This window comes from Gopherus evgoodei, chromosome 9, assembly GCF_007399415.2.
Source record: "Gopherus evgoodei ecotype Sinaloan lineage chromosome 9, rGopEvg1_v1.p, whole genome shotgun sequence".
Lineage (NCBI taxonomy): Eukaryota > Metazoa > Chordata > Testudines > Testudinidae > Gopherus > Gopherus evgoodei.
In genome coordinates, this window is record NC_044330.1 from 8,176,285 (window position 1) to 8,200,092 (window position 23,808).

At 47.8% G+C, this 23,808-nt stretch overlaps 1 protein-coding gene across 4 annotated transcripts in view; it reads left to right on the plus strand.

Annotated features, from left to right (window-relative positions):
- VWA5B2 (von Willebrand factor A domain containing 5B2) overlaps positions 1–23,808 on the plus strand; it is a 57,085-nt gene that overhangs the window by 17,200 nt on the left and 16,077 nt on the right. For 3 of the 4 annotated variants that reach the window (XM_030575862.1, XM_030575861.1, XM_030575864.1), the window contains exons 2-8: positions 1,425–1,601; positions 2,916–3,077; positions 13,440–13,671; positions 14,291–14,445; positions 20,934–21,065; positions 21,615–21,739; positions 21,961–22,137. In XM_030575862.1, coding sequence (XP_030431722.1) covers positions 1,463–1,601; positions 2,916–3,077; positions 13,440–13,671; positions 14,291–14,445; positions 20,934–21,065; positions 21,615–21,739; positions 21,961–22,137 — 1,122 coding nt within the window. In that variant the 5' untranslated portion in view covers positions 1,425–1,462. The remainder of the gene's footprint in view (positions 1–1,424; positions 1,602–2,915; positions 3,078–13,439; positions 13,672–14,290; positions 14,446–20,933; positions 21,066–21,614; positions 21,740–21,960; positions 22,138–23,808) is intronic. The other variant, XM_030575863.1, reaches the window with a different exon arrangement.

Below are 23,808 nucleotides of genomic sequence, written 5' to 3' on the forward strand. Positions count from 1 at the left end.
GGCCCCCTATGGCTATGGAGATCTTACCAACTAGCACTGGTTTCATTGGAAAGTTTAGGCTGAGTGCTCAGCTGCTGCTGATATGGAAAAATAAACAGAGAGCAAGTGCATGGCTATTTGATCCCAACCATGCTTAGAATCAGTCCTTGTGTTGCTTTTTTCCTCCGTCAAATCCATTCCGAAGGGCCACAGAAACTGGGATTTTTCTCTTAATTTCCATTAAACACAGGGGCTGAGGAAGTCCTCGCCCTGCTTAGCCTGTGGGCTTATTTAATTCTGCTGCCGTTGTGGCCAGTGAGCACTCCCTGAGTGGCTGCTCAGCCTGGCAGCATGATGCTACTTTCCTCAGGTCCCTACCCAAGGGCTGTTTTTTGAGAACCAGCAGTATGCTTAGCCCCGTACAAAACATAAGAAGACTCAGTCTTGCAATAAAGTCTAGATGCAGACAATGCAGAGTTCAGAGAGCTCACTCTAGTGAGTGCTGGCGTGAACTTGAGGTGCTGGAGGAATTGTGCAATGCTCATTACTGGAAGGCTTGCCCGAAAAAATGTTGTGAAGAGAGATTTGAAAGTAGAGAAGGAGATGGTTTGGTGCATCAGCAGGGCGAGCTTGTTCCAAGTATAAGAGCATAATGGCATGGAGAAGGCATGAAGGTGGGCATGGAGGAATGATACAGAGAGGGAAAATAGAATAGTGCCGTAGCAGGAGCAAAGGAGAGAACAGGAGAAATGAAGGCAGAGACATATACATGATCCTAGAGGTGAGGATGATGGATGAGAAGGATGTAATACAACAGGCTAGGGGAAGTCAGGGAGGGGGCTCAGAAATGGTCAGAGAAGTGTGATAGGAGAATTTGGTATTGCACTTTAGATAAATTGGAGGGGAGCAAGATGAGATTCAGGGATGCTGGAGAGCGGAAGATTGAATAGCTGAGGTGAGAGAGGACCAAGGCCCAGGTGAGAGTTTTAGATGAAGATGAAAGGACAGTAGAGAAGTGGCAGAGTACAAAGTAACAAGACCTGATTAGAACTGAGATGTGAGGAGAGAAGGGGAGAAAGGAGTTGAATGGTACCCTGAGGCTGTACACTGGATTGATTGGGAAGATAGAGGAATTGTCACGGTGATGGAGAAAGGGGGCAGAGGAGAGAGTTTGAGAGGAAAGATGAGAAGATCCAGGAGAGCAAAGCATCATGGAAATCCAAGGAGCGAGGGATTGGGGGGAGAGATTGAAGGAAGGAAGAATACTGTAAAATCACCAGCTTTATTCATCACAAGATTCATTCTAATCTTGCAGTTGACTTATTAACCCCACTTCATTACAGACTTCTGAAGCTCTCCTGGTAGTTAAAGACAGCATTCAGTCTGACCTCTCCTTGCCTTCAAACTTCAATGTTTCCTTGTGTTGTTTCACCTTCTCTTTATAGCCCCAGCTGGCAGGACCTGGTAGCTGTGCCTAGAGACCATGCCAGGCTTGTATTCTCTAGCTACCTGGACAGCTCTCCCTTTGAAGAGCTCATGCGTAAAGGCCTGTGCCAATGGGTACTCCCTGGGAGTCACTGCTCACCTCACTTACATCAACTCAGAGGAGGATCCTGTAGAAGGTAAGATGCATCTATCTAGAGCTAAAGAATAAGTTATACCTACTTAACTAGCAGATTGCTGGGATATAGGAGCAGGTCTGACCTATCTTCATGTGGAGCAGTGCTGCACTCACCCTCCTCTACCTGTTCATCCTTGGTCTCTTGAACTCTTGCCTCTACTTAGTGAGATAAAAGAGGAGACCCAGTATAGGATAGTCAGTATAGGGAACTGATATACGCAGAAGCAAACCCAGCATGTTCCCGTAGGAGGCAGCGGAATACACATGCTTGACAGTACATGAATGCTAGATTGGCAGAAGGATCCTTCCCAAACCCAGCACAGCCCATGAGTAAGAAGAGGTGGAAGCACTGGGCTTTCCTTCTCCCTGATCATATCATAGGTGAATCTGAGTTGGTTTGCATCCAGGAGGCACTGATCCAATCACCTTTCAACAAGATGACAAATAGCCAGGCTGTTGTGCATTTAAATGGCTAGGCACCCTCTTGTGCATTAAGTAGATACTAAAATGGATCTAGAGCAGTTTCCTAGTTGCCTTACTGCATCCTGGAGATTAAAAATCCCTTGTTGGAGGGCTGGCTAGCTCAAGGGGACTGGAACTGGGATACAAAACCTTGCATCACTAGGTCAATTGCTCCATTCTGTCCATGTTGGGAATAGTGAGCAAAAGTCGTTTCCATGTGATGGCTGTTCAGTGCTTTAGGAGGTGAAGTGAGTTAGTGAGTCTCAGTCCAGTTACCAGAGGGCAGGAGTCCACATCACAAAAGCCACCATCAGATTTGCCCCCCTTGTTGGGACAAGGACCGAATAAACAAACTGAGTCTGAACTCTTCTCTCCAACATAGAGGGATTGCCTTCAAGGCAGAGATCTGACATGTTTGGGGATGTGGAACATGGGAGAAGCTGATGTTGCAATTGCCAGTTCTGTAGCTGCACTGAGGATAAATGGAGGTGGATGTGCTCCAGGACCTTTCACCAGCTCTAAAGCAGAATTTGTGGTGAAGCACCAGGGGGGAGGGATAGCTCATTGGTTTGAGCATTGGTCTGCTAAACCCAGGGCTAAGAGTTCAATCCTTGAAAGGGCCATTTAGGGAACTGGGATAAAAATCTGTCTGGGGATTGGTCCTGCTTTGGGCAGGGGGTTGGACTAGATGACCTCCTGAGGTCCCTTCCAACCCTGATAATCTATGACAATAACATAGTGCAGGCTGGGAACATTGAGCGTAAGGGTGGAATCTGTTCTGAGTCAGGCTGGTTTCCATCTGGTAGCTTTTGAGGTCTCAGCCTCAGAATTCTTTTTCTGCTGCCCCCTATAGGTGTGTTCATCTATCCGCTGGAGGAGTCTGAGGTGGTAGCAGGTTTTGAAGCTGTGACAGGAAGCAGAAGCATCACCTTCCAGATCCAGAATCGACACCGAGCAGAGGACTGCTGTGTTGACTGCAGCCCCAGTTTGGGCCAGCCATTGCTGTGCCCCAACGGTAGGTATGCTGGGTGGTAACATGTCACCTAGCCATATTAGGACAAGGGGGTGGCTAAAATGATGTCAAAGCCAAGGGTTACTCAGATAAGTACAGATGGAATCCAAGAGCTTCCTGAAGGCTGAGAAGTTACATTTAGCATAGGTGCTGACTTTTATTTTTCCCGGTAGGTGCTCCGCCCCAAGGCCTTTCCCCACTCCACCTCTTCGTGTCTCTGCTCCGCCCTCTCCCTCAGGGCCCCACCCTCATGCCACCTCTTCTTGTCCCTGCTCTGCCCTCTCCTCCCAGGCCTCATGCCAGCTCTCTGCCAAACAGCTGAACGGCTGTGGTTGGTGGGTGCTGAACCATCCCTACTATTTTTTTCCATGGGTGCTTGAGCATTGTATTGTAAATCAGGAACAACCCCAATGGAATCAGTGGAATTACACTGGTAATGGTATAAAATTAATGAACCACGGGTGGTTCACCAGCCTGGGCAGCAGTCTGAGGGGTGCTGTGGTTCACCAGCAGATATAAACGCAATCTGACAAGCCAGAGAAGGCATGTCAGACTGGCAGTGCCAGCAAGAATCTGAAACACACTTCTTGAGGTGAAGAAGGTACTAAGCAGGGGTGAGTCTAGCTGGCATAGCTATACTGGCAAAGGCGCTTTAGTGTAAACAAGGCCTGCATTAACCATCTTTTTGGGCAGTTAATTTCCTTTGTTTCTTGAGGAAGAGGTGTTAGTGAGGGAGCATGATTGGAGGGCACCTTTGGGTGGGGAATGATCTGCCACTTTAGGAACACATCTACCAGCTGGAGGCAGCAAGAGGAATAGCAGGGACTGGGAGCCCCAGATTTTGTATCTACTTTAGGGAGCTAGTGTAAAGGAATGAGCTCTGCACAGCTCTCTGCAGTACAGGAGTACTGTTGATGTGTGGAATGGCCCATTCACCTCAGTTAGGTGTGCTCAGATGAATTAGGGTGCTCCAAAGAGATGAATAGTTTAACACAATAGCTCTGGGTGGTGTGAAATGACCCATTCATCTCAATGGGACTTCCCTTCTACCTCAGTTTCAGTTGTGGAAGATAATCTCATTCTGCTTGTCAGTTTTAGAGCAACTGGAATATTAAAATCTTCTTATTGGGGCGGACAGTATATGAGGAATGCCTGAACCAAATTACTCCAAATGTTCACCATTGCGGCATACCAATATCCTAGATAATCTTATTATGCATCTGGATTTTAGAGTACTTTGAAAATTAAAAGAAGCTCATAATGCAGGGGGAGGACATATATTGGGAACCTCTCGATCAAATAACCTAAATTTGCACCATAAATTCTACCCCAGCCCTTGAATAGGTTTTTAATTATTGCTTCCCCAAAAGGGACGTGGTTGGTGGAAATTACCCACGATTGATCCCGAGAGAATGATACTAGCATCAGAGCCATAGTTTGAGCCCCCAAGTATGTGTTTAAAAAAAAAAAAGTTATAAGAAGTGTAAAATTTGGATGTTATTTGATTTTTTTAGTGGGACTGTATCTCACTTAACCGGCCTCAGAAATCTTGACTATTAAACCATCCCTGTCGCTATTTTCAAGACAAGGCTTTTTTGAGGGCTTTTTCCCCCCAGTCAGCTTGCTTTTACCCTAACCTATTCAGCTGTGCTCCGAGCACTGTTCTATATGTACATCCAACAGTGGAAAGGAACAAATATTCACACCCAGATACAGTCTTTCAGCCCCACAAAGTTGGCAGTTACCCCGATTTGGGGGAACTGGAATGTAAAAGATCATTTCATTTTAAAAGGTGATCTGTAAAAGGGCAATAACTGAGACTGTGCCTTTGTTTGATTTTCTTCTGATGTGTAAAGAAGGCATGAAGATTTGGGGTCCTAGATGTTTTTTGTTTTGTTGATACATTTGTTTGTTTTGGGGAGTAAGATACATTTATGGTATCTCCTTTTATATTAAAAATCCAGGTCCTGTCTAGCCTGGAGGACTCATGCTTTGGCTTTGTCTAGACTAGAGTTGGTGCTCCTGTTATAATTTGAACTGATTGATTGTAAATGCTAATTGTGTTAATAACTGAGGCTCTCCACAGATTTTTGTTCTGTAGCACAAAGTTTTGTGGTTTGTCCATGCTGAACCCCCATGTCCTGATATTCTGCAAATGTTTGCAGCTAGATTAGCATTTCGAGTCACTTAACAAGCAATTGGCGATCAATTACAACAGGAGGACAAATGCTAGTCTGGACAAAGCTATGATAACAGGAGAACTAGTGAAATGATAACATCACAAGAGTCAAGTATCAGGGGTAGCCCTGTTAGTCTGTATCCACAAAAACAATGAAGAGTCTGGTGGCACCTTAAAGACTAACAGATTTATTTGGACATAAGCTTTTGTGGGTAAAAAACCACTTCAAATGCATGGAGTCACAAGAGTCAAGAGACAGAAAATTGAGCAATGGAGAGGGGAAGAGATTTTAAATCACTTTGAAAAACTCTGTTTTGTCTGATTTTGTTAACAACTATTTAACTTCAGTGCCAAATGAGTATTTTGGATAAAGGATGCATGGGTAGAAGGGAGGGATGAGAGAGACAGATTTGCCCCAGATTTTTACTGTTCTGGGGGGCCAGGACAGTCCCCCCACCCAATGGCATCTCTGAGAACAGACCCTTCCCAACAGGAGGAGAGCAGCTCAGCACTGGCAGAAATGTGGGAAGGTAGTGGCAGTGATTTTGCATGCCCCATCACCCCCAAATTGTGCCTATGGTGGCCTCCCCTCTCCCACCACTGCAGTGGGCCCTACCCACCCCCAGCCAGGCTCCCTCTGCCTGGACTCACCTAGTGCTGCCTGCAGTTGGAGCCGACTGGGAGCTGGAGCCTGCCCAGGAGATCTACGTAGGAGGTGGAGCCATCTGACCCAGGTAAGCAAGATCTCACTGCTGATGATGAGGCTGGGCTTCTCCGTGGGTGCTCCAGGCGGAAAAATTGGTGGGTGCTCAGCACCCACTGGCAGCTCCCCGCCCTCCCGTCCCAGCTCACCTCCGCCCAGGACCAGCTGTAGGCCAATTTCACCAGTTCCCCCGAATCAGGCCCCGCACCTAAGAGGGCTCTGCGCCCAGTGAGAATCTCTTCCCTGGATAGAGGCGCCTTTTTAATTTTTACTCACCTGGCAGCGCTCCGAGTCTTTGGCGGCACTTTGGCGGTGGGTCCTTTGCTTGCTCTGGGTCTTCAGCGGCGAGTCCTTCAGTGCCGCCGAAGACCTGGAACGAGTGAAGGACCTGCTGCCGAAGACTTGGAGTACTGCCTGGTGAGTACAAGCCCCATGTGTTTTTTACATTTTTTTTTATAGTCATCCCTGCCAGGGCCCTGTCGAAACTGTTCAAATTGGGCCCCGCACTTCCTAAAGCTGGCCCTGCCTCCACCCCGGCTCCACCACTGCCTCCTTCCCTGAACGCGCCGCTGGGTCCTGCTTCTCCCCCCTCCCTCCCAATGCTTCTGCCGCGAAACAGCTGATTTGCGCTGCAAACCTGGGAGGGAGGAGGGGGAATGCAGTGCACTTGGGGGAGGAGGTGGGGTTGGGGCGGGGATTTGGGAAGGGGACCAGTAGGGGCAGGGGGGAGTCAAGGAGGAACTGGGGGCAGGGCCAGGGATGTGAGCACCCACCGGTGCCCAATAGGGGCAGGGAGGGGGTGGAGTCTGGGCGGGTCCAGGGGCCAGCCCCCGCAGCCCACCCCTAATCCTGGCTGGAGCAGCTTCCTGAGGCTGCTGGAGAAGGGTCCCCACCCCCTACTGAGGGCTGATGTAGGACTGGGTCAGCCTCTGCTGCATCCAGTCCAGAGGCTGCAGAACAGCTGATAGGCAGGGTGAGGCTGCATTCAGGGGAGCCCACCAAACAGCTGATTGGTGATCTAGTCTATCAGCTGATTGGTATAGGTGGGGCTGCTCAGGAACTGCTGACCCCTGACTGGGGCTGCAGCATCACTATTGCCGGTGGGTGCTAAGCACTCACTGATTTTTTTCTGTGGGTGCACCTTTGATGTGTCACCTGGGGTAAGGGATCCCAACCTCCCCTGGAAAGGTGATTCACAAAGCAATGCTAACATAGCTGGAACCAAGAGATGCTGGGAGTCTGGCCAAAACCCCACTCATGAGTTCAGCCAACAAAGTTTGGAGAAGCAGCATATGAATTTCCGGATGCTGCCAAGGGAACTGAAACACTGAATCCTTTGAGGTTTGTCCAGGACAAATTAAAACCGACTCTTCTCCCTGTCAGGGCAGGTGCTGAGGTGAGAGCTGTCCTACCTGCGGGTAGGAGGAGTGATGGGGTATGGGCGTTCTCTGAAATAAACTGTTCCTCCTCCCTGAATCCACTGTCCCATAGTTGGACAGTCTGTAATTTGGGGTTGATCCCTCCAGTACCAGCATCCCAGTGGCAGCAGGTTTGTCAGTGAGTGAGGGCTGATTCTCCTGAACCTGCAGTCCTGGGCAAGCCTGTCTTTGAAAAAGGGATAGTCCTCATCTCCATTAACATTTAATTGTTTTCCCTCAGCTTTTGAATATGAGCTTATAGAAACCTCTTTGTGATTCTGTCTCACTATTATCCTTTGCCTCCGAGCAACTTGAATGTGCCACCAGTTCCAGCTGTCCTGACATTGTCTGCTTTAATTCTCTTGTATGCCATGCAAGCCAGCTTCTGTCCTGTCTCCTCCATTGAAACTGCTGATTTAGCTCGTTAATAATCTTCAGGCTCTCCTCTCTTTTCTCCTCCTCTATCTTCTGCTGCTTGTAACAGTCAATCACTGCTGCTTCTTCCTCCGGGACATTTGCTTCTCAGTTCAGTCCTACTGTTTCTCCTATCTCTGTGCACTCCTTCAGTGTCTCCCCTAGTGGCTTCTTTTCCTCTTCTCTCCCTCTGTTTATTGACGTACATCAAGATACGAGCTCTGTTCTCATTCCCCTTCTCTTCTGCCTCTTTGCTTTTTCTTTGGGTGACCTCATCTATCCCAGTAGTTTCAGCTACTGTCTCTTTGCCAGTGACTCCCAAGTCTAATTCTGCAGCACCAACATCACCCACTCTTCTCCATCTCACATCTGCAGTCCTTCTTCCTGGACATGTCACATCTCCAGTATTTCATTCTGAAAGTTTAGTTCTACATCTCTGGTTGTCCAAACATCCCCTACACAGTCTATCTCAAACTCAGTATGTTTGAACCTGAACTCCATGTATTCCCCTAAAACCATCCCCCTCCTTTTGCAGTGATGACGTCATCTTTCTCCTCAGGGAACATCTTCCGTGCCCTTCTTTCTGTCTCCCGCTCCCCACCATTCAATGTTAAAAGATCCTTTCAGTTCCTGCTTATAAGATCTCAAAAATCCATCCCTGACTCTCCATTCCTCCATCAAAACCTGCTCTTTGTCATCTCCTGCCATGACTGCAACCTTCTCCTCTCCTCTGGCCTCCCAGATTCTCCTTTCTACTCCACCGTGAACACTGAAGCTAACATCCCTCCTCCTTTCCTGACCACTCCACTCCACTGATTGAATTCCTTCATTTGGCTGCTCCTCACCTTCCACATCCAGTTCGGCATAAAGCTGTTGCAGTTAGTATATCACTTGTGCGTGTGCATACTAGGCTCCTTGCGTTGGCGTACTCACCAGGCATGCTTTTGTCGATGCACAGTGTGGTTGCACCATTGGTAGATATCCCAGTGTGCAACTTGCCACCATCCAGTGCATTGTCTTTTGGGAAATGTTAGCAATGGATGGTGGGGCAAAAAAGAGCCTCACAGGGGTCACCGGGATTAAGGGGTCAACTTCCCAGTGTGCAACTATCTTCATCCCATAATGTCATCTGTATCCCATAATTTTTGCACCTTTTTAAAAAATCACATGAATCCTTCTCACAGTCCGTCATATCTGACATAACCATGAAACCCTCATAGCTCTCTGCACTATTGTCATGAGCGTTGCAAGCACAGGAGGCATGATCCTCTGATATTTGCAGAACTGTAAAAAGAACGGAATCTGGGGGGAATGTGACGATTTCTTGGAGGACAAAGATTGCTGTGGGACATAGTGAGAACCAATTAAAGCTTGTAGGTGGTGTTCATGGAGCAGTTGCAGATGATGGAGAGCCACTTATTGCATGAGAAATGAGCACTGACAGGTGGGAACACATCATAATGCAGGTTGGGACAAGGATCAGTAGCTGCAGAATTTTTGGATGCACAAGGCCACATTCATGGATCTGTGTGCCAACCTCGCCCCAGCCCTCTGCGCAGGGACACCAAAATGAGATTTGCACTGAGTGTCTAGAGGCAAGTGGCAATCGCATTCTGGACACTTACAACTCCAGATTACTACCGGTCAGTAGTAAATCATTTTGGAATTGGGAAATGCACTGTGGGGGCTGTTGTCATGCAAGTGTGCAGGGCCATTAGTTATTTCCTGCTACACAGGACTGTGACTCTTGGCACTTTGTAGGAGAAATGGGGTTCCCAAACTGGTGTGGAGTTACAGACAGCACACATCTCACTATTTAGGCACCAGAGCACCTTGTCACAGAGTACATCAACACAAATGGCTATTTGTCTATGATTATACAAGCATTGATGGATCACCAGGGATGCTTCACTGACATCAATGTTGGCTGGTTAGGGAAGGTGCATGACGCTGGCATCTTTAAGAACATAGGACTATTCAGAAAGTTGCAAGCAGGTACTTTCTTTCCCAACCAGTAGATTGCCATTGGCAATGCTGAAATGCCAATAGTGATCCTGGGGGACCCAGCCTACCACTTGTCCTCTGGCTCATGAAACTATACACCAGGCATCTCAACAGCACCAAGGAAAGATTTAACTACTGGCTCAGCATGTGCAGAATGACAGTTGAATATGCTCTTGGTAGATTGAAGGGATGCTGGTGCTGTTTACTCACAAGATTAGATCTCGGTGACAAAAATCCCAATGATTAAAGCAGTCTGCTGTGTCCTGCCTAATATCTGTGAAGCAAAGGGGGAAACGTTGCAGCTGGGGTGGAGGCAGAGTGGCTGTCTCCTGAGTTTGAACAGCCACATGGAAGGGTTATTAGAAGAGCTCAATGCAGAGCTATACGGTTCAGAGAGGCTTTGAAGGAGCACTTTAACAGTGAATCACAGTACAGTAACGCATTGTGGTGTATTGTGCTGTACCTCACCCTGCTATTTGTGGGCCTGTTAGAAATTGTGTGGTGCTTGGTGTACATCTATGACTATAACACTGTCAATGACCTAATAATTTTGCAGTGCTTGCTGTACGTTTATGGTTATTACACTGTGTGTGTCACTGATCCTACGAGTTATGTCACATGGTAAAGTAGTTAGTAAGTAGGTGCTTTCAGAACTGCTAGGTTCTCTGCAGCATATGTCAGGAGCTAATAAAGATGAACTATTTTTGAAATAATATAATTTTATTCAGTAGTAAAACCAATACAAAGAAAAATCTGTGCAATTTAAAAACAAATACATTAAAAACTTAATAAATTAATGGAACAACTTAACAAGGAGAAAGAACATTTGTGTCCTACCTACACATTCAGCAACTGTGGCTTTCACAGATCAGTCTATGTGAAGCTGTGGTTGTCCATTATGTCCCCTGGGGCGGAGGGGTGAGGGACGTGCCCCCTGATGCCAGGTGGAATGTTAGGGGTATGTTTAGAGAGGTGTAATGGAGTTCTCCAGGTATAGCATAGGGAGGCATGCCTGTGATTGTTGACTCTGAAGGTCTACAAGAGTCTGCAGATAAGTCTTATTATATCTTGATGCATCCCAAGTCATTTTCTTTCTCCTCCTCATCTGGCTCAGGCATTCCAAAGGTGTAGAGGGAGAACCTGCAGGTTAAACACACAGAGGTACCATTGTCAGTATAGTCACAACAGAAAGTGAAAGTTAAGATTCACAGGGAGGGAAGGCTAACTCAGTGGTTTGAGCACTGGACTGCTAAACCCAGGGTTGTGAGCTCAATCCTTGAGGGGGCCACTTAGAGAGCTGGGGCAAAAATCAATACTTGGTCCTGCTAGTGAAGGCAGGGGGCTGGACTTAATGATCCTTCAGGGTCCCTTCCAGTTCTATGAGATAGGTATTATATCTCCATTTATTATTACTGTATTATTTAGCTCCCTTCTTTTTCTCTATTCAAGTTTTAAACAAGTCATACTTATTGACAATTCTGCTTTGGAGAGCTTGTGCGTGGTGCCACTCATGGCACCAGCCATGGTGAGTATGGCTCTCCAGGGGTGAGGAAAAGGAGGAGGAATTGCTCAGTTGCATAAAACTCTGAGTATAGGCCAGTGGTTTTCAACCTTTTTTCATTTGCAAACCCATAAAAAATTTCAAATGGAGGTTGGATCCTTTTGGAAATCTAAGACAAGTTGAAAACCACTGTTCTGTGGTAACAACAACCTTTCATGGACTCTTACACATTATCTGTGGAGCCTGAGGGGTCTGTGGACCACAGGTTGAAAACCACTGGGATAGGCCAATGTCACTGAATACTGGCACCATTTTCCATAGATGGTAGTGCTTTAACTGATATCTCGTTCCTGAGGGTAACGATGGCAGAGAACACAACTGCTGCTGGTGTCCTGAAGCTGCCCAAGCCTGTATGCTGCTAGCCTGTGTATTGCAATGGTGCCTGTCATAGGCACCAACTTCCCCTCTTTCCTGTGGGTGCTCGACCTCTCTTCTGCCCCTGGCCCCGCCCTGCTCCACCCCTTCCATGAAGCCCTGCCCACATCTTCCCACCCTTTCTCCACCCCCATTACAACCTCTTTCCCAAACTTCCCACTCCAACTCTGCCCCCTCCCTGCTAATATTCCAACTCCTTCCCCAAATCCCTCTCCCGGCCCCGCTTTCTCCCCTGAGCATGCCACATTCCCGCTCTTCCCCCCGCCCTGGAGCGTGCTAACACTGCCAAACAGCTGTTTGGCAGCAACTGGGCAGGAAATGCTGGGAGATAGGCGGAGGAGCAGGGACATGGCACGCTGAGGGGAGGGGGAGGAGGAGGTGGGATGGGGGGTGAGGGGAGCTTGGCTGCCAGTAGGTGCAGAGCACCCACTAATTTTTCCCCGTGGGTGCTCCAGTCCTGGAGCACCCACGGAGTCGGTGCCTACAGTGCCTGCTGAAGTTAATGCTGACTGGTGTGGGAAAATGTCCTACTATGGAGGAAGAAATAAGGCTGCCATCCCTAGAAACCTTCAGGAGAGGATTGCAGAGTACCTCCATGAAAGTTTTATCGAGCTCTCTCAGGAGGATTAAAGGCACATCCCTGTGTACATAACCCCACTGCTCCTCTTGCCTAACTCGCTTTTCACGACAGAGGCCTGTGGCTCGGGCTCCTCGGAGGTATCCATGGTGGTGTGCAGGACAGTATTGGGATTTCCGCCAAGTATGATCTGCAGTTCTTTGTAAAAGTGGCAGGTCTGTGGCTCAGCACCAGATCAACTGTTGGCCTCCCTGTCCTTTGATTTGCCTGCCGCAATTTCTTTGCTTTCACACGACACTGCTGCTGGTCCCTATTGTACCCCTTCTGCATCCCCCAGGCAATCTGCTTATAGATGCCCATGTTTCTATGCCTGGTCCAGAGCTGTGCTTGTACAGAGTCTTTACCTCACAGGCCAAGGAGATCCAGTACCTCCTTTCTGCTCCAAGCCGGAGTGCATCTGGAGCATGTAGCCAGCATGATCAGCTGGGAAGTTGCACACAACAAAGAGAGCTGCTCGGTGTGCTTGCCAAGCTGGACAATCAGGAAAAGACATTTCAAAAATTCATGGAGCGTTATAGGGGAGGGGGGCCTTCCAGTCTGGGCAGTGGAATTCACAATTGTGACCACTCTCAGTGTCAAGCATTGTGGGACAGCTGCTGGAGGACTGTTAGGATCGACGTAAGTAACGCAGTGTCTGCACTCACATTGTATTGACTTCAGTACATCGACCATGGCTCAATGCTGCTCAGGGAGGTGGAGTTGCTGCATCACTGTAATGGGGCACTTACATTGGTGGGAGACAAGCTCAAGTGTAGACACGTACACAAATAGGTCAGCGCAAGATGGCTTACATCAGCTTCCCTTTGTAGTTAGACCACACTTTAGACTGTAAACTTCTAGGGGCAAGGACATATAAGTGTCTTTTTATATGTGTGTACATTGCTAAGCACACTGATAATACTTAATGTATAATGAATAATAATCCCTCTGGCCTCACTATTCCAGTTTGAGACTGTCCATGGCTGAGGGCCTAATCCCCCGTCCTGGTGCTGGTCTGTAACTGTGATCACCAGCTCGATGCTCTAAATGCCTGTCCTGGGGAAACTGCCTGCTGACTATTCCTTTCCTGCCCAGGTCACCTAATCCTTGATGAAGATTTAGAGCATTCTACCTTCATCCTCAGCACGGGCCCCATTGGGCCCTCAGAAATCCTGACTGTGGTCTTCAGCAGCAGCCAGGAGCTGTCGACCCTACCAGACGGTGCACTCCACATCATGTTCCCCTCTATCCTCACGCCCCTCGTGGTGGCTGTCCCAGAAAGTGCGAGTGAGCCGGGAGGCTTGTGTGACGACAGGTTGGCCCTATGGTGATTTTCATGGCTTTCTCAGAGTCTATGCCATAGTGGGGGCTGAGGAGGTTATAGAAGGGGAGGGAAAGTAGAGGGGCTATAGGGAGGGGATAAGGAGCAAAGGGATGGTTCTGTGGTCACCTCAGCCCTGAGGAGATTCCCTGAATACAGAGGCTCACGCTAGAGGGTTGCCCAGATCTCCCCAGTTGTGGATTCCCACATTCTCCTGCTATGTCCTCACAGGGTGGGCAGACTAGGAATTACCTGACAGGGTAAATGTGGGAGGATGTTGGGGTTCAGGAAGACACTTCATGTTCCCTCCCTGATGAACTGTGGCTCTCCATTGGCCTGAGGTGGCAGTAAAGTCCCTATGGCCTGCCTGAGATATCCAGGTGTGAACTAAAGTCTGGTGCACATCGCAGGGTATCATCAGAGGAGGCTGTTAATCTCCCAGCTACTGGAATGCCCAGGAGTGCATGGCGAGAGCTCTCTCTGCCGATAGGGAGAGAGGCTGCTCTGGATACGGGGTCTCTGCAGGCTGCTCAGCACTGCAGAGGCTAACGTTCCCCAGCAGGCCAAGCCCACCGCTAGCGGGTGCTTTGCAGTCAGCTCATGATTGACTTGTCTTTTCTTTCAGTCCCACTAGCTGCTTTGGAGCTACTGGCCTGCGAAGTGAACAGTCATTCATTGTGCCTCCCGAGAGCACAGACATCTTCAGGGGCCAGGCCTACAATCCTTTCCCCTATGAATTCTCCTTTGAGCTGCTGGTCAAGGGGCCCTGCTTGCTGGCAGGTATGAGGGTGATGTTTCTCCATCGGCTAATTTTTCTCTCTCTTTTGGTGGGTTATCGATGCTCATGGAAGTGAAGTGTCAATAGAGCTGGACACTGTGTGGGCAACAGCTGGCCAAGCCTCCCCCTGACAGCCCATCTAGTACCCCACAATCCCCATCCGCAGTCCCACCCCTGCTATTCCAGCCCTGGGATAACAGAAACATGCAGCTCATTTCACGTCCCTTCGTCCTGACCCAGCACAGCTTGCTATTCCAACCCTCAGCTCCTTAGATCCATAGCTTACTGATCCCACCTGGCAGCTACCAAGGCTCAAACAGGGGTTGCAGAATGTGACAAAGGCCCAAAATGAAGCGCACCAAATAATTACTATTCCAGTGCAGTTATGGGATTCATTCCCTTAGTGTAAATGGCTCTCTCTGTTAACTCAGATTCATGAAAGCAGCAAAGAGTCCTGTGGCACCCTATAGACTAACAGATGTTTTGGAGCATGAGCTCTCGTGGGTGAATACCCACTTCATCGGATGCATCACTGCTTTTACAGATCCAGACTAACATGGCTACCCCTCTGATACTCAGATTCATGAGTCTGTTTCTGATGGAAAGTTTCCAACAGTAAAAGCTAGAAGGGAACATGTACGTAACTTTGGGACTAAAATGAGAGATGTCCCATGACACAAAGGATATCTGATGATGCACCTCATTCCTGAAGACATTTCCTTTTGGTACTGAAGGAAAAACTACCTCCTGTCCCTCCGTCCAACCCCTTCTCCAAACCTGCTTCTTCTGCCTCCCTCCATCATTGAGCCTCATTCCTGCTCCAGCCTCTGAACAATAAAACTAAAGGGTTGGGGAGCTGAACTAACTTGATAGGATCCCAGCATAGCCAAGGAACCTCCTGATCTTGTCTCATGTTAACCTGGTCCGTCCGACTCTCCCCAATGTCCTTATCTGATGTTATCTCTCCCCGGGACATGTCATCTCTGATTAAGCTCCTCAAGGCAGAGAGCAGATTTGACTATAAATGCCAAGCTGTGAACCAGTGGCATTCTCACCGTGCTCCAATACACTCACCACAGACGTGAGAGAGGCAAAACCCATCCACCTCTTTGCTGACTTTATTATCACAAAACTCCAACCCAAGCTGCCTCCCCAGGGCACTCACTTAAGACAAAAGCACCCATAGATACCTCTAGTCAAAGGACTACTGCCACTTCTGTTATATCCAGCAGGAATCAATTAACATCTCCTAGTGGTGTCCTAGTACCTTAGAACCAGGAGGGCTCAGCTGAAGAACCCAACCACTCTGTTATATATGTACGCCATTAATAATAGAATGAGAGCTCTTGGGTAAGTCAGGGAATGCAGGAAAGATCAAAGGGCATCTGAGGTAGGACAATGGATGAGCCAGTCCACCTACTCCTGCCCCCAAATGCCTTTGCACATCATGGATTTATGGGATAGCTGGCTGAGACCAGTCAACTCATGTCACCTGAGGTGGAGTCTTAGCCGCTACCACTTGGACCCAGCAGTAAAGGCCTAGTTCTTTCTTGCTTAGCCAATATCCTCCTTCACTCAGAGAAATGAAAGTGAGGAATGGCTGTGGGGCGAAGGGACGTGATGGGGATGAATTGCACAGAGACTGGAGTGTGTGCCTGAGAGGTTAGGGGAACTGATACCATTAGCATTGGCTCGAGGCCCATCTGCCTCTGAGGTGCTGCACTCCGGCCTCAACGTGCATCAATCTGCAGAAAATGTCTGTTGGTGCTGAGTGGTTTATAGGCCCCCTCTGGTAGGAGGGGGAGGTACGCCAGGAAGAGAAATGTCAAGGAGTCCCAGCTGCACTGTGAGCATCCCTACTGTACTTTTTAGACCTTGAAGAGGCTCTTCTCTGCCTCCCCTGAGCTACTGAGTCTAGGGGCGGGGATGTTGGCACTGAGCACTGGTGTGAATATTACACTGGGTGGTGACTAGCCTCAGTGGAGGCCATGCTCAGGTGAGTGGCTGTGTGTGGGGTGGCATAAGGGTGAGCAGGGAGGGATGCTCAGGGAAGACTCTGGCCAAGTGGGATGGGCAGAGGGTTCTCAGCAGATAGCCTGTGGCTTTCTTCTATACTGTTCCTTACGGGCAGAGCCCCTTTCCTTCCACTTCCACCCTCTCCTCCTTCAGTCTCTCCTCAAAACACACTTCCTCCTTCTGCGAGGCCTCCAAACCTTAACCTTCCCTCTTAGCAAATGTGTTCAAACCCTAGCCCCTGTGCAAGTGTAAGTGCTTGTGCTCATGGCTGTGTGTGTTTGCATGCACTTGTGTAAGCAGGTATGTGTGTGAGTGCACATCTGTGTGCATGCATGAGTGCTTGTCTCTGTGTGTGAGCACATGTGCATGCATGGCTCTATGTGTGCATATGCACCTGTGTTTGAATGTGCCTGAGTGTGTGTGTATGTGTTGGTATAAATACTTCTGTGTGTGGAAGCATGGGTGTGTGCACATTCGTGTGTGAATACTTGCATGTGAATGAAGTTCTGGAACAGCCTTCCATGGGGAGCAGTGGAGGCAACAAACCTAACTGGTTTCAAGACTGAGTTTGATGGGTTTATGGTGGGGTGACCAGATGAGAGGAAGAAAATATAGGAACGCATGGGGGTCTGCTGGCGGAGAGGAAAAAATAAAATAATTGAATGCCGGCGGAGCGAAATATCAGGACAAATTGCGTCCCGACCAAAAAGGACGTGGGACAAACACCTAAATATCGTGATGGTCCCAATTTTATCGGACGTCTGGTCACCCTAGTTTAGGAAGGGGATGGTGTAATGAGATTGCCTACCATGGCATATGGCCCATCCGCGACTGCTAGTAGCAAATAATCCCAGTGGCCAGAGATGGACCCTAGATGGGGAGGGCTCTGAGCTACTACAGAGAATTCTTTCCCTGGTATCTGGCTGGTAGATCTTGCTCACATGCTCAAGTTCTAACTGATTGACAGATTTGTGGCTGCAAAAGAATTTTTCCCCAGGTCAGACTGATAGAGACCTTGTTTGTTTGTTTTTTTTGCCTTCCTTTGTAGTGTAGGGCACGGGTCACTTGCTGATTTGAACTAGAGTAAATGGTGGATTCTCTGTAACTTGAAGTCTTTAGATCATGATTTGAAGACTTCAGTAACTCAGCCAGAGGTTATGGGTCTAGTATAGACAGAGGCGTGCACAAGAGGAGACAAGCAGGGACACATGTGGCCCCAATAATCAGCAGGGGCACAGAACAACTCTGGGGTTAGAGTGGGGAGAGGCAGCTCCTCTGGCCCTGGGGTGGCGGACTCGAGGACAGAGCCAGCTCCTCCGGTTCCAGGGTCATGGGGGGCAGGGAGAGATAGAACGCGCCCCTCCAAAAGTGGTCAAATTGTTATTCCTGCGCACACCCCTGCGTACAGGAGTGGGTGGGTGAGGTTCTGTGGTCTGCAATGTGCAGGAGGTCAGACTAGATGATCACAATGGTCCCTTTTGTCCTTAAAGTCTATGTCTATGTGTGACAGTGAAAGGAAGCTGATGGATATTCCTGAGAGGAAAGGATAATGTTACCTGTCTGCCAAGCAATACCAGATTTTCAGGGCCTTGCATAATGATGTTAGCCAAATATAACCCCCAAGTTTGAATGTGCCTGAGTGTGTGTGTATGTGTTGGAGGCAGGTAAATGAGAAAATTCTGTCTATTTCAATTTGATAGACCCTTCCTCCCTCTCATGGGATAGATCTGTTTTATTTTAGCAGAGCTGGTAGTATGGCCTGTAGTTAAGGTTGCATAAACTTTCAATTATAAGACCCTGTTTTCAGTTGCTTATAACTTTGCCAAACTTTAAGTATTTGGGCTGAAATTTTCCATGCCAGATGTCTGCCTCAGCCTGACTTGTTTTGAAACATTTCTACTGAAATGGTTTGGCTGTTTCCAAAAGCAAGATTAGGGAAAAATACATTGTTTGTCCAGACCAAAAATGCAACTTTAATTTGGCCCCTTTTGCATATGCATTGTGGTACAGTCTTTAATCACGTGATCACAGACTACAGCTTCATTCACTGCCACAGAGTGGACAGTGCTTCAGGAAGGAATCAGGGTTGGCTGTAGTTTGTCAGATCTGCCTCATTTGTTGCGGACGTAGGAAGTTGAGAAGTGGATGACGCAGGGGATTCCAGGACAAGAAGGGTTATGACAACTAAATGTCTCCCTGGAGAACTGGATTCTATCCATACCTCTGCCCCCGAGTTCCTAGGTGATTCTGGGAAAGTCACTTAAATCAAAATGTTCATGGTTGGCTACTAATTATGTATTACACCTTTTCTGGATGCCCAGCATGAGATACCTATGGCCAGATATGCAAAGTGCTCAGAATGGCAACTGCAGAGTCCTGGTACTCTGGAAAAATCAGTCCCCAGGTGTCTCACATTGGGCCCCCCAAATTAGTGGACACTTGACAATTTTAGCCTTATCGTTCTGTGCTTCAATTCCCCATCTGTAAAATGAGCATGATAATAGCACCTATTCCCACAGGAGTGTTGTGAAGATAAATTAAAGAAAGACTGTAAAGCCCTCAGATACAAAGGTGAGAGCATCATAAAAACACTCAGGAGAGAATGAACAGTGTTGAATTCAGGGCAGGGTTTCCATGGAATGGCATAAATAAGGTCTGGGGCAATGCACTGAATGGTGGGATAAAAAATATTGAATAATTTCTCATTTACTGAATGAGGCAGGGATCCTGTGGAAAAAATACTATGTGATCATGCAATTAAAAATTGTATCACAATCCAAGTGCACAAGGGGGCTGAATTCAGATTGCAAAGGCAACCTGAGTTGTGACACTTCCTAACTTTTCAGTGCTTGACTTCGCAACCTTAGTGTTCTTTTAGTATAGCTTTTTGAATTTAATTATTATCTATTTGCAGTCACTCCAAATATCTCTGTACATCTTCTGTGGGGAAGGAACAGCAGGGTCTAGGGGAGAGATAATTGGCATAACAGGCCACAAGTATTTAAAAAAGGCACCCAGCTGATGCAGCAGGGACTTAGATTATGTCTGCCCTGCAAAACAAATCTGCAGCAGCGATTCTCAGCTGCGGTCTGCAGACTCAGGATCACTAGTATGGTGCTAAAAACAGCAGTGTAGATGTTCCCACTTGGCTGGAACTTGGGCTCTGAAACCTGGTGAGGGAGAGATGTCTTAGAGCCTGAGCTCCAGCCCAAGTAGCAACAGCTATGCTACGCTGCTATTTTTAGCACCGTAGCTCAAGCCCGAGTCTGTATACCCAGGTTCTGAGACTCGCCGCTGCAGGGTTGTCAAGGTTCCCTCCCCACTTTGAACTGTGGGGTACAGCTGTGGGGACCCACATGAAAGACCCCCAAGCTTATTTCTACCAGCTTAGGTTAAAACTTCCCCAAGGCACAAATCCTTTCTTTGTCCTTGGACGGTATTGCTGCCATCACCAAGTGATTTAGACAAACATCCAGGGAAAAGGGCTGCTTGGAGTCTCTGTTTCCCCAAAATATTCCCCCAAACTCTTTCACCCACTTTCCTGGGGAGGCTTGAGAATTACATACTAACCAATTGCCTTTAATACAAGTACAGACCAGAACCTTTACCTTTAGGACACTAAAATCAATCAGGTTCTTTAAAAAAGAACTTTATTATAAAGAAAAAGGTAAAAGAAGCACCTCTGTAAAATCAGGATGAAAGATAATTTTACAGGGTAATAAAAAGATTTAAAACACAGAGGATTCCCCTCTAGGCTCAACTTCAAAGTTCCAAAAACAGGAATAAACCTCCCTCTTAGCATAGGGAAAATTCACAAGCTAAAACAAAAGATAATCTAACACATTTCCTTGCTTTACTTACAATGTTTGTAATCTTAGATGCTTATTTCAGGTAGGGTTTTAGGAGATGTTTTTTTCCTGCCTGGTCCCTCTCTCTGTCCCAAGAGAACATAACAAAGAGAGCACAAACAACGCCCCCTCCTCCCAATTTGAAAGTATCTTCTTTTCTTATTGGTCCTTTTGGTCAGGTACCAACCAGGTTATTTGAGCTTCATAACCCCTTACAGGTAAAGGAGGGATTTTATGCTACCCTTAGCTGTATGTTTTTGACAAGGGTTGACATACGCTAAGTGCCCTGGGATGATGTCTGGATAGAAAAGCCACAATGATGATCCAGAGCTGAGACTAGATGATTTAGGCCCAGATTTTTAAAGGTATTTAGACGTTTCTGTGTATCAGTGTTGCAACATCTACCTGATTTAGGTGCCTAAGTCCCATCAACAATCAATGGGATTTTGTCTCCTAAATGCCTTTTGAAAATGAGATGTAGGCTCCTAAATTGGTTAGGTGTTACAACACTAAGTTCAGCAATGCCCGAGTACCTTTAAAAACTACAAATCCTGGGCCTTACCCCTACCTCCCCTAGCCCCTTAGTCATTGTAACTTCTGCTTCTTATTCTTCCTCTGCCCTGCAGGCTTGGAGAGCCCATCGCATGCCCTTCGGGCTGATGCAAACCCCTATGCCAACTCTGCCTCCACTATTTGTGTTACCTTGGCAGAGGGTCACCAGTGTGACAGGAGTCTGGAGATTATCTTGTACCCCTGTGGTAAGAGGAACAAGTGAACCAACGTTACACTGGGAGCATGCCTTTAACCTGGAGTCCACAGCTAGGGTAAATTCAAGAGACATTGGCTCTGGGAGCTCAAGGCTTCTCCTAACAGGAGCGCTGACTGTGGGAAGCTCCTGGTTATTACAGCTCAAGACTCTTCCAGCTGATGGTGCTGTGGAGAAGGGAGCAGGCATCCTAAGCACGGGGAAGCTCTCCGTTGCTTAATTCTCTGCCTCTCCTAGCAGGAGGTGCTGCCAGTGGAGTAAACCCCAATTCTCTTACGTGGAGACATATTTAGTATTTCAAAGGCATTTTCAATCTGGACTGATTTACTGTCCTAGAAGAGCTGCCTGTGTCAGGGGCCCATTTTATTCTGCAGCCCACTTCATAAGGGAGAGGGCCTTTCATAGACCCAGCTCCCCTCCCAAGCCCTCCCTTCCCAACTGCCTGGTCCTCATGACTCTAAATTCTGTGGAGCACCAGGAAGTGCCCTAGGGCCATAGGGTGGGAGGCACTAACTTCTCTGATGTTTGTCCTTTTGCCCAGAGCCCCATCGCCCTCACCTGGTCATTGAGTCGGGTGCCATGACGTACCAGGAGTATGAGGCGCACATCAGGAGTCGTCGGGATTACGTGCGAATTGCCAAGAAGGACAGTGATGGGGAGAGACAGGTGACCAGCCCTGGAGGGTCTTTAACAGGGTGGTCCTGGAGGGGGAGGTGTCAGGGCCAGTTAGAAGACTAGGATGGGAGAAGGTCTGGGAGAAGGCTGAGACTCGGGGGAAACAGCTGTCCTGGGCAAGGATGTGTGAGGCTCCAGGGCAAGTGCCTGTGAAAGGGGGATGTGAGGCTTGAGGATCCCACCCCACTCTTGTCTCTCTCTCATGCTCACAGGTGGCCTTTGTTCAAAAGCGATTCCACAAAGACATTTTCCACAACCCGGTCCTGATGCTGAACTTCTGTCCTGAGGTGGGCAGTGTGCCTACTGACCTCCAGACAGTCACCCGGGAAATCCTCTTCCTCATCGACCAGAGCAGCAGCATGAGTGGCCCCAACATCATCAGGATCAAGGTCGGGGGAAAAAGCCCAACTTGGGGGCAGACAGCATAAGATCCACCTAGGGAAAGAAAGCCAGGAACAAGCAGTGGCCAGGATGGCTCTGAGTCCTCAGGGTGAATCACTGACTTGTCTCAAATCTTCCCATTAGGGGTGAGGTGAGAGGGAGGAAACATTAGGTCACCCAGATCCCTCAGATTCCTTTCCTCGTTATCAGTGGGGCCTGATGGCACAGACACTGTGTTAATCCCCTTGGTTGATCAGCTACTTAACAGGCAGGCTGGCTACCTCTTCCCTGTGCTGCTGCTGCTGCATTTGAGGTCAGCTGAGGAACTTGCTAACAATCCTTGGATTTGAATGTTGTGAGGAGGGGCCAGGTCATGCCATTTTCTTTGGAGGAGACAGACTGCAATTTGCTTCCCCACTGAAGTCTACTGACCATCTGGGCAGGGTGTAAGACTCATCCCTCTTCTTGAGCTTTTGCTTGGGGTGGCAGAGAGGGACATGATATCCTGGAAGGGCAAGATTCTTTAGTTACTTCTGAAAATGCTTTGGTCAAAGGCTTTCAAAGCGGAGATACTTTAGAGATTAGAATGGAAGGAAGACAGACAGACATCACTGACTGATCTGTATTAGAAACAAAGAAGGGAGGAGGTAACTGAACAACATGCAGGGTCAGTCCATGCTGTAAGGAAAAGACAAGGCAGATTGAGGCTGTTAACAAGAATGGCTTTTAAAGAAACGGGGGGGGGGAAGTGAAGGATAGAGACATTAGAAAATGAGCCAGTTCTGACTCAGATGTTTAAGGTTCTGAGCTGCTCAAAAAAAATTGTCTTAAGTTAATAAAGCAAAGAGGTTTGGGACACTCAGGGCCAAATCCATCTCCCTCCTCCGAGAGCCCCTGGGCCATGAGACCAGTATGACTGCACAGTATGAACAGGTGTAGGGGCAGAGGACCTGCAGTAGGCGAGTGAACTTCTCTGCACAGCAGAGGAGTGGGGAGGGAGATGTGGATGAGCCAGAGGTGGGACCAGTGGATCTGCTGCTGTGTGGATCCTCTCATCTCCTTCCTTCCTGTGGGGATGAGGCTGTGTAAATGCCTTGCATAGGCTACTGCAGCAACTGAACTGAAAGGTCTTTGCAGAATGACTCCACAGCTGCTCTGCAGCCTAAGGAAATTCTCCTTCACACCTTTCCAACACATCTCCACAGCCCAACCATTCAGGCTGGATTTGCTGCATAGGGAATAGTAAAGATCCGTTGATAAAACCAGGTGAGGGAATACTTGGAAAATCTGACCCTATATATTAGCCAGTCTGGATGGCCCTGACCCCAGGCTATGAGGGGAATAAACTGATAAATCCATTTGATCACTGGACTGTTTCTATAAAGTCTTGGAGAACTGGAAAGATATGAGAGGACTAGAGAAAAAATACCAGTCTTTAAAAAATGCAAGAGAATGATCCTGGCAATTATTGTCCTGTATGTCTAACTCAGGGGTCGGCAACCTTTCAGAAGTGCTGTGCCAAGTCTTCATTTGTTTACTCTAATTTAAGGTTTCGCGCACCAGTAATACATTTTAATGTTTTTAGAAGATCTCTTTCTATAAGTCTATAATATATAACTAAACTGTTGTTGTATGTAAAGTAAATAAGGTTTTAAAAATGTTTAAGAAGCTTCATTTAA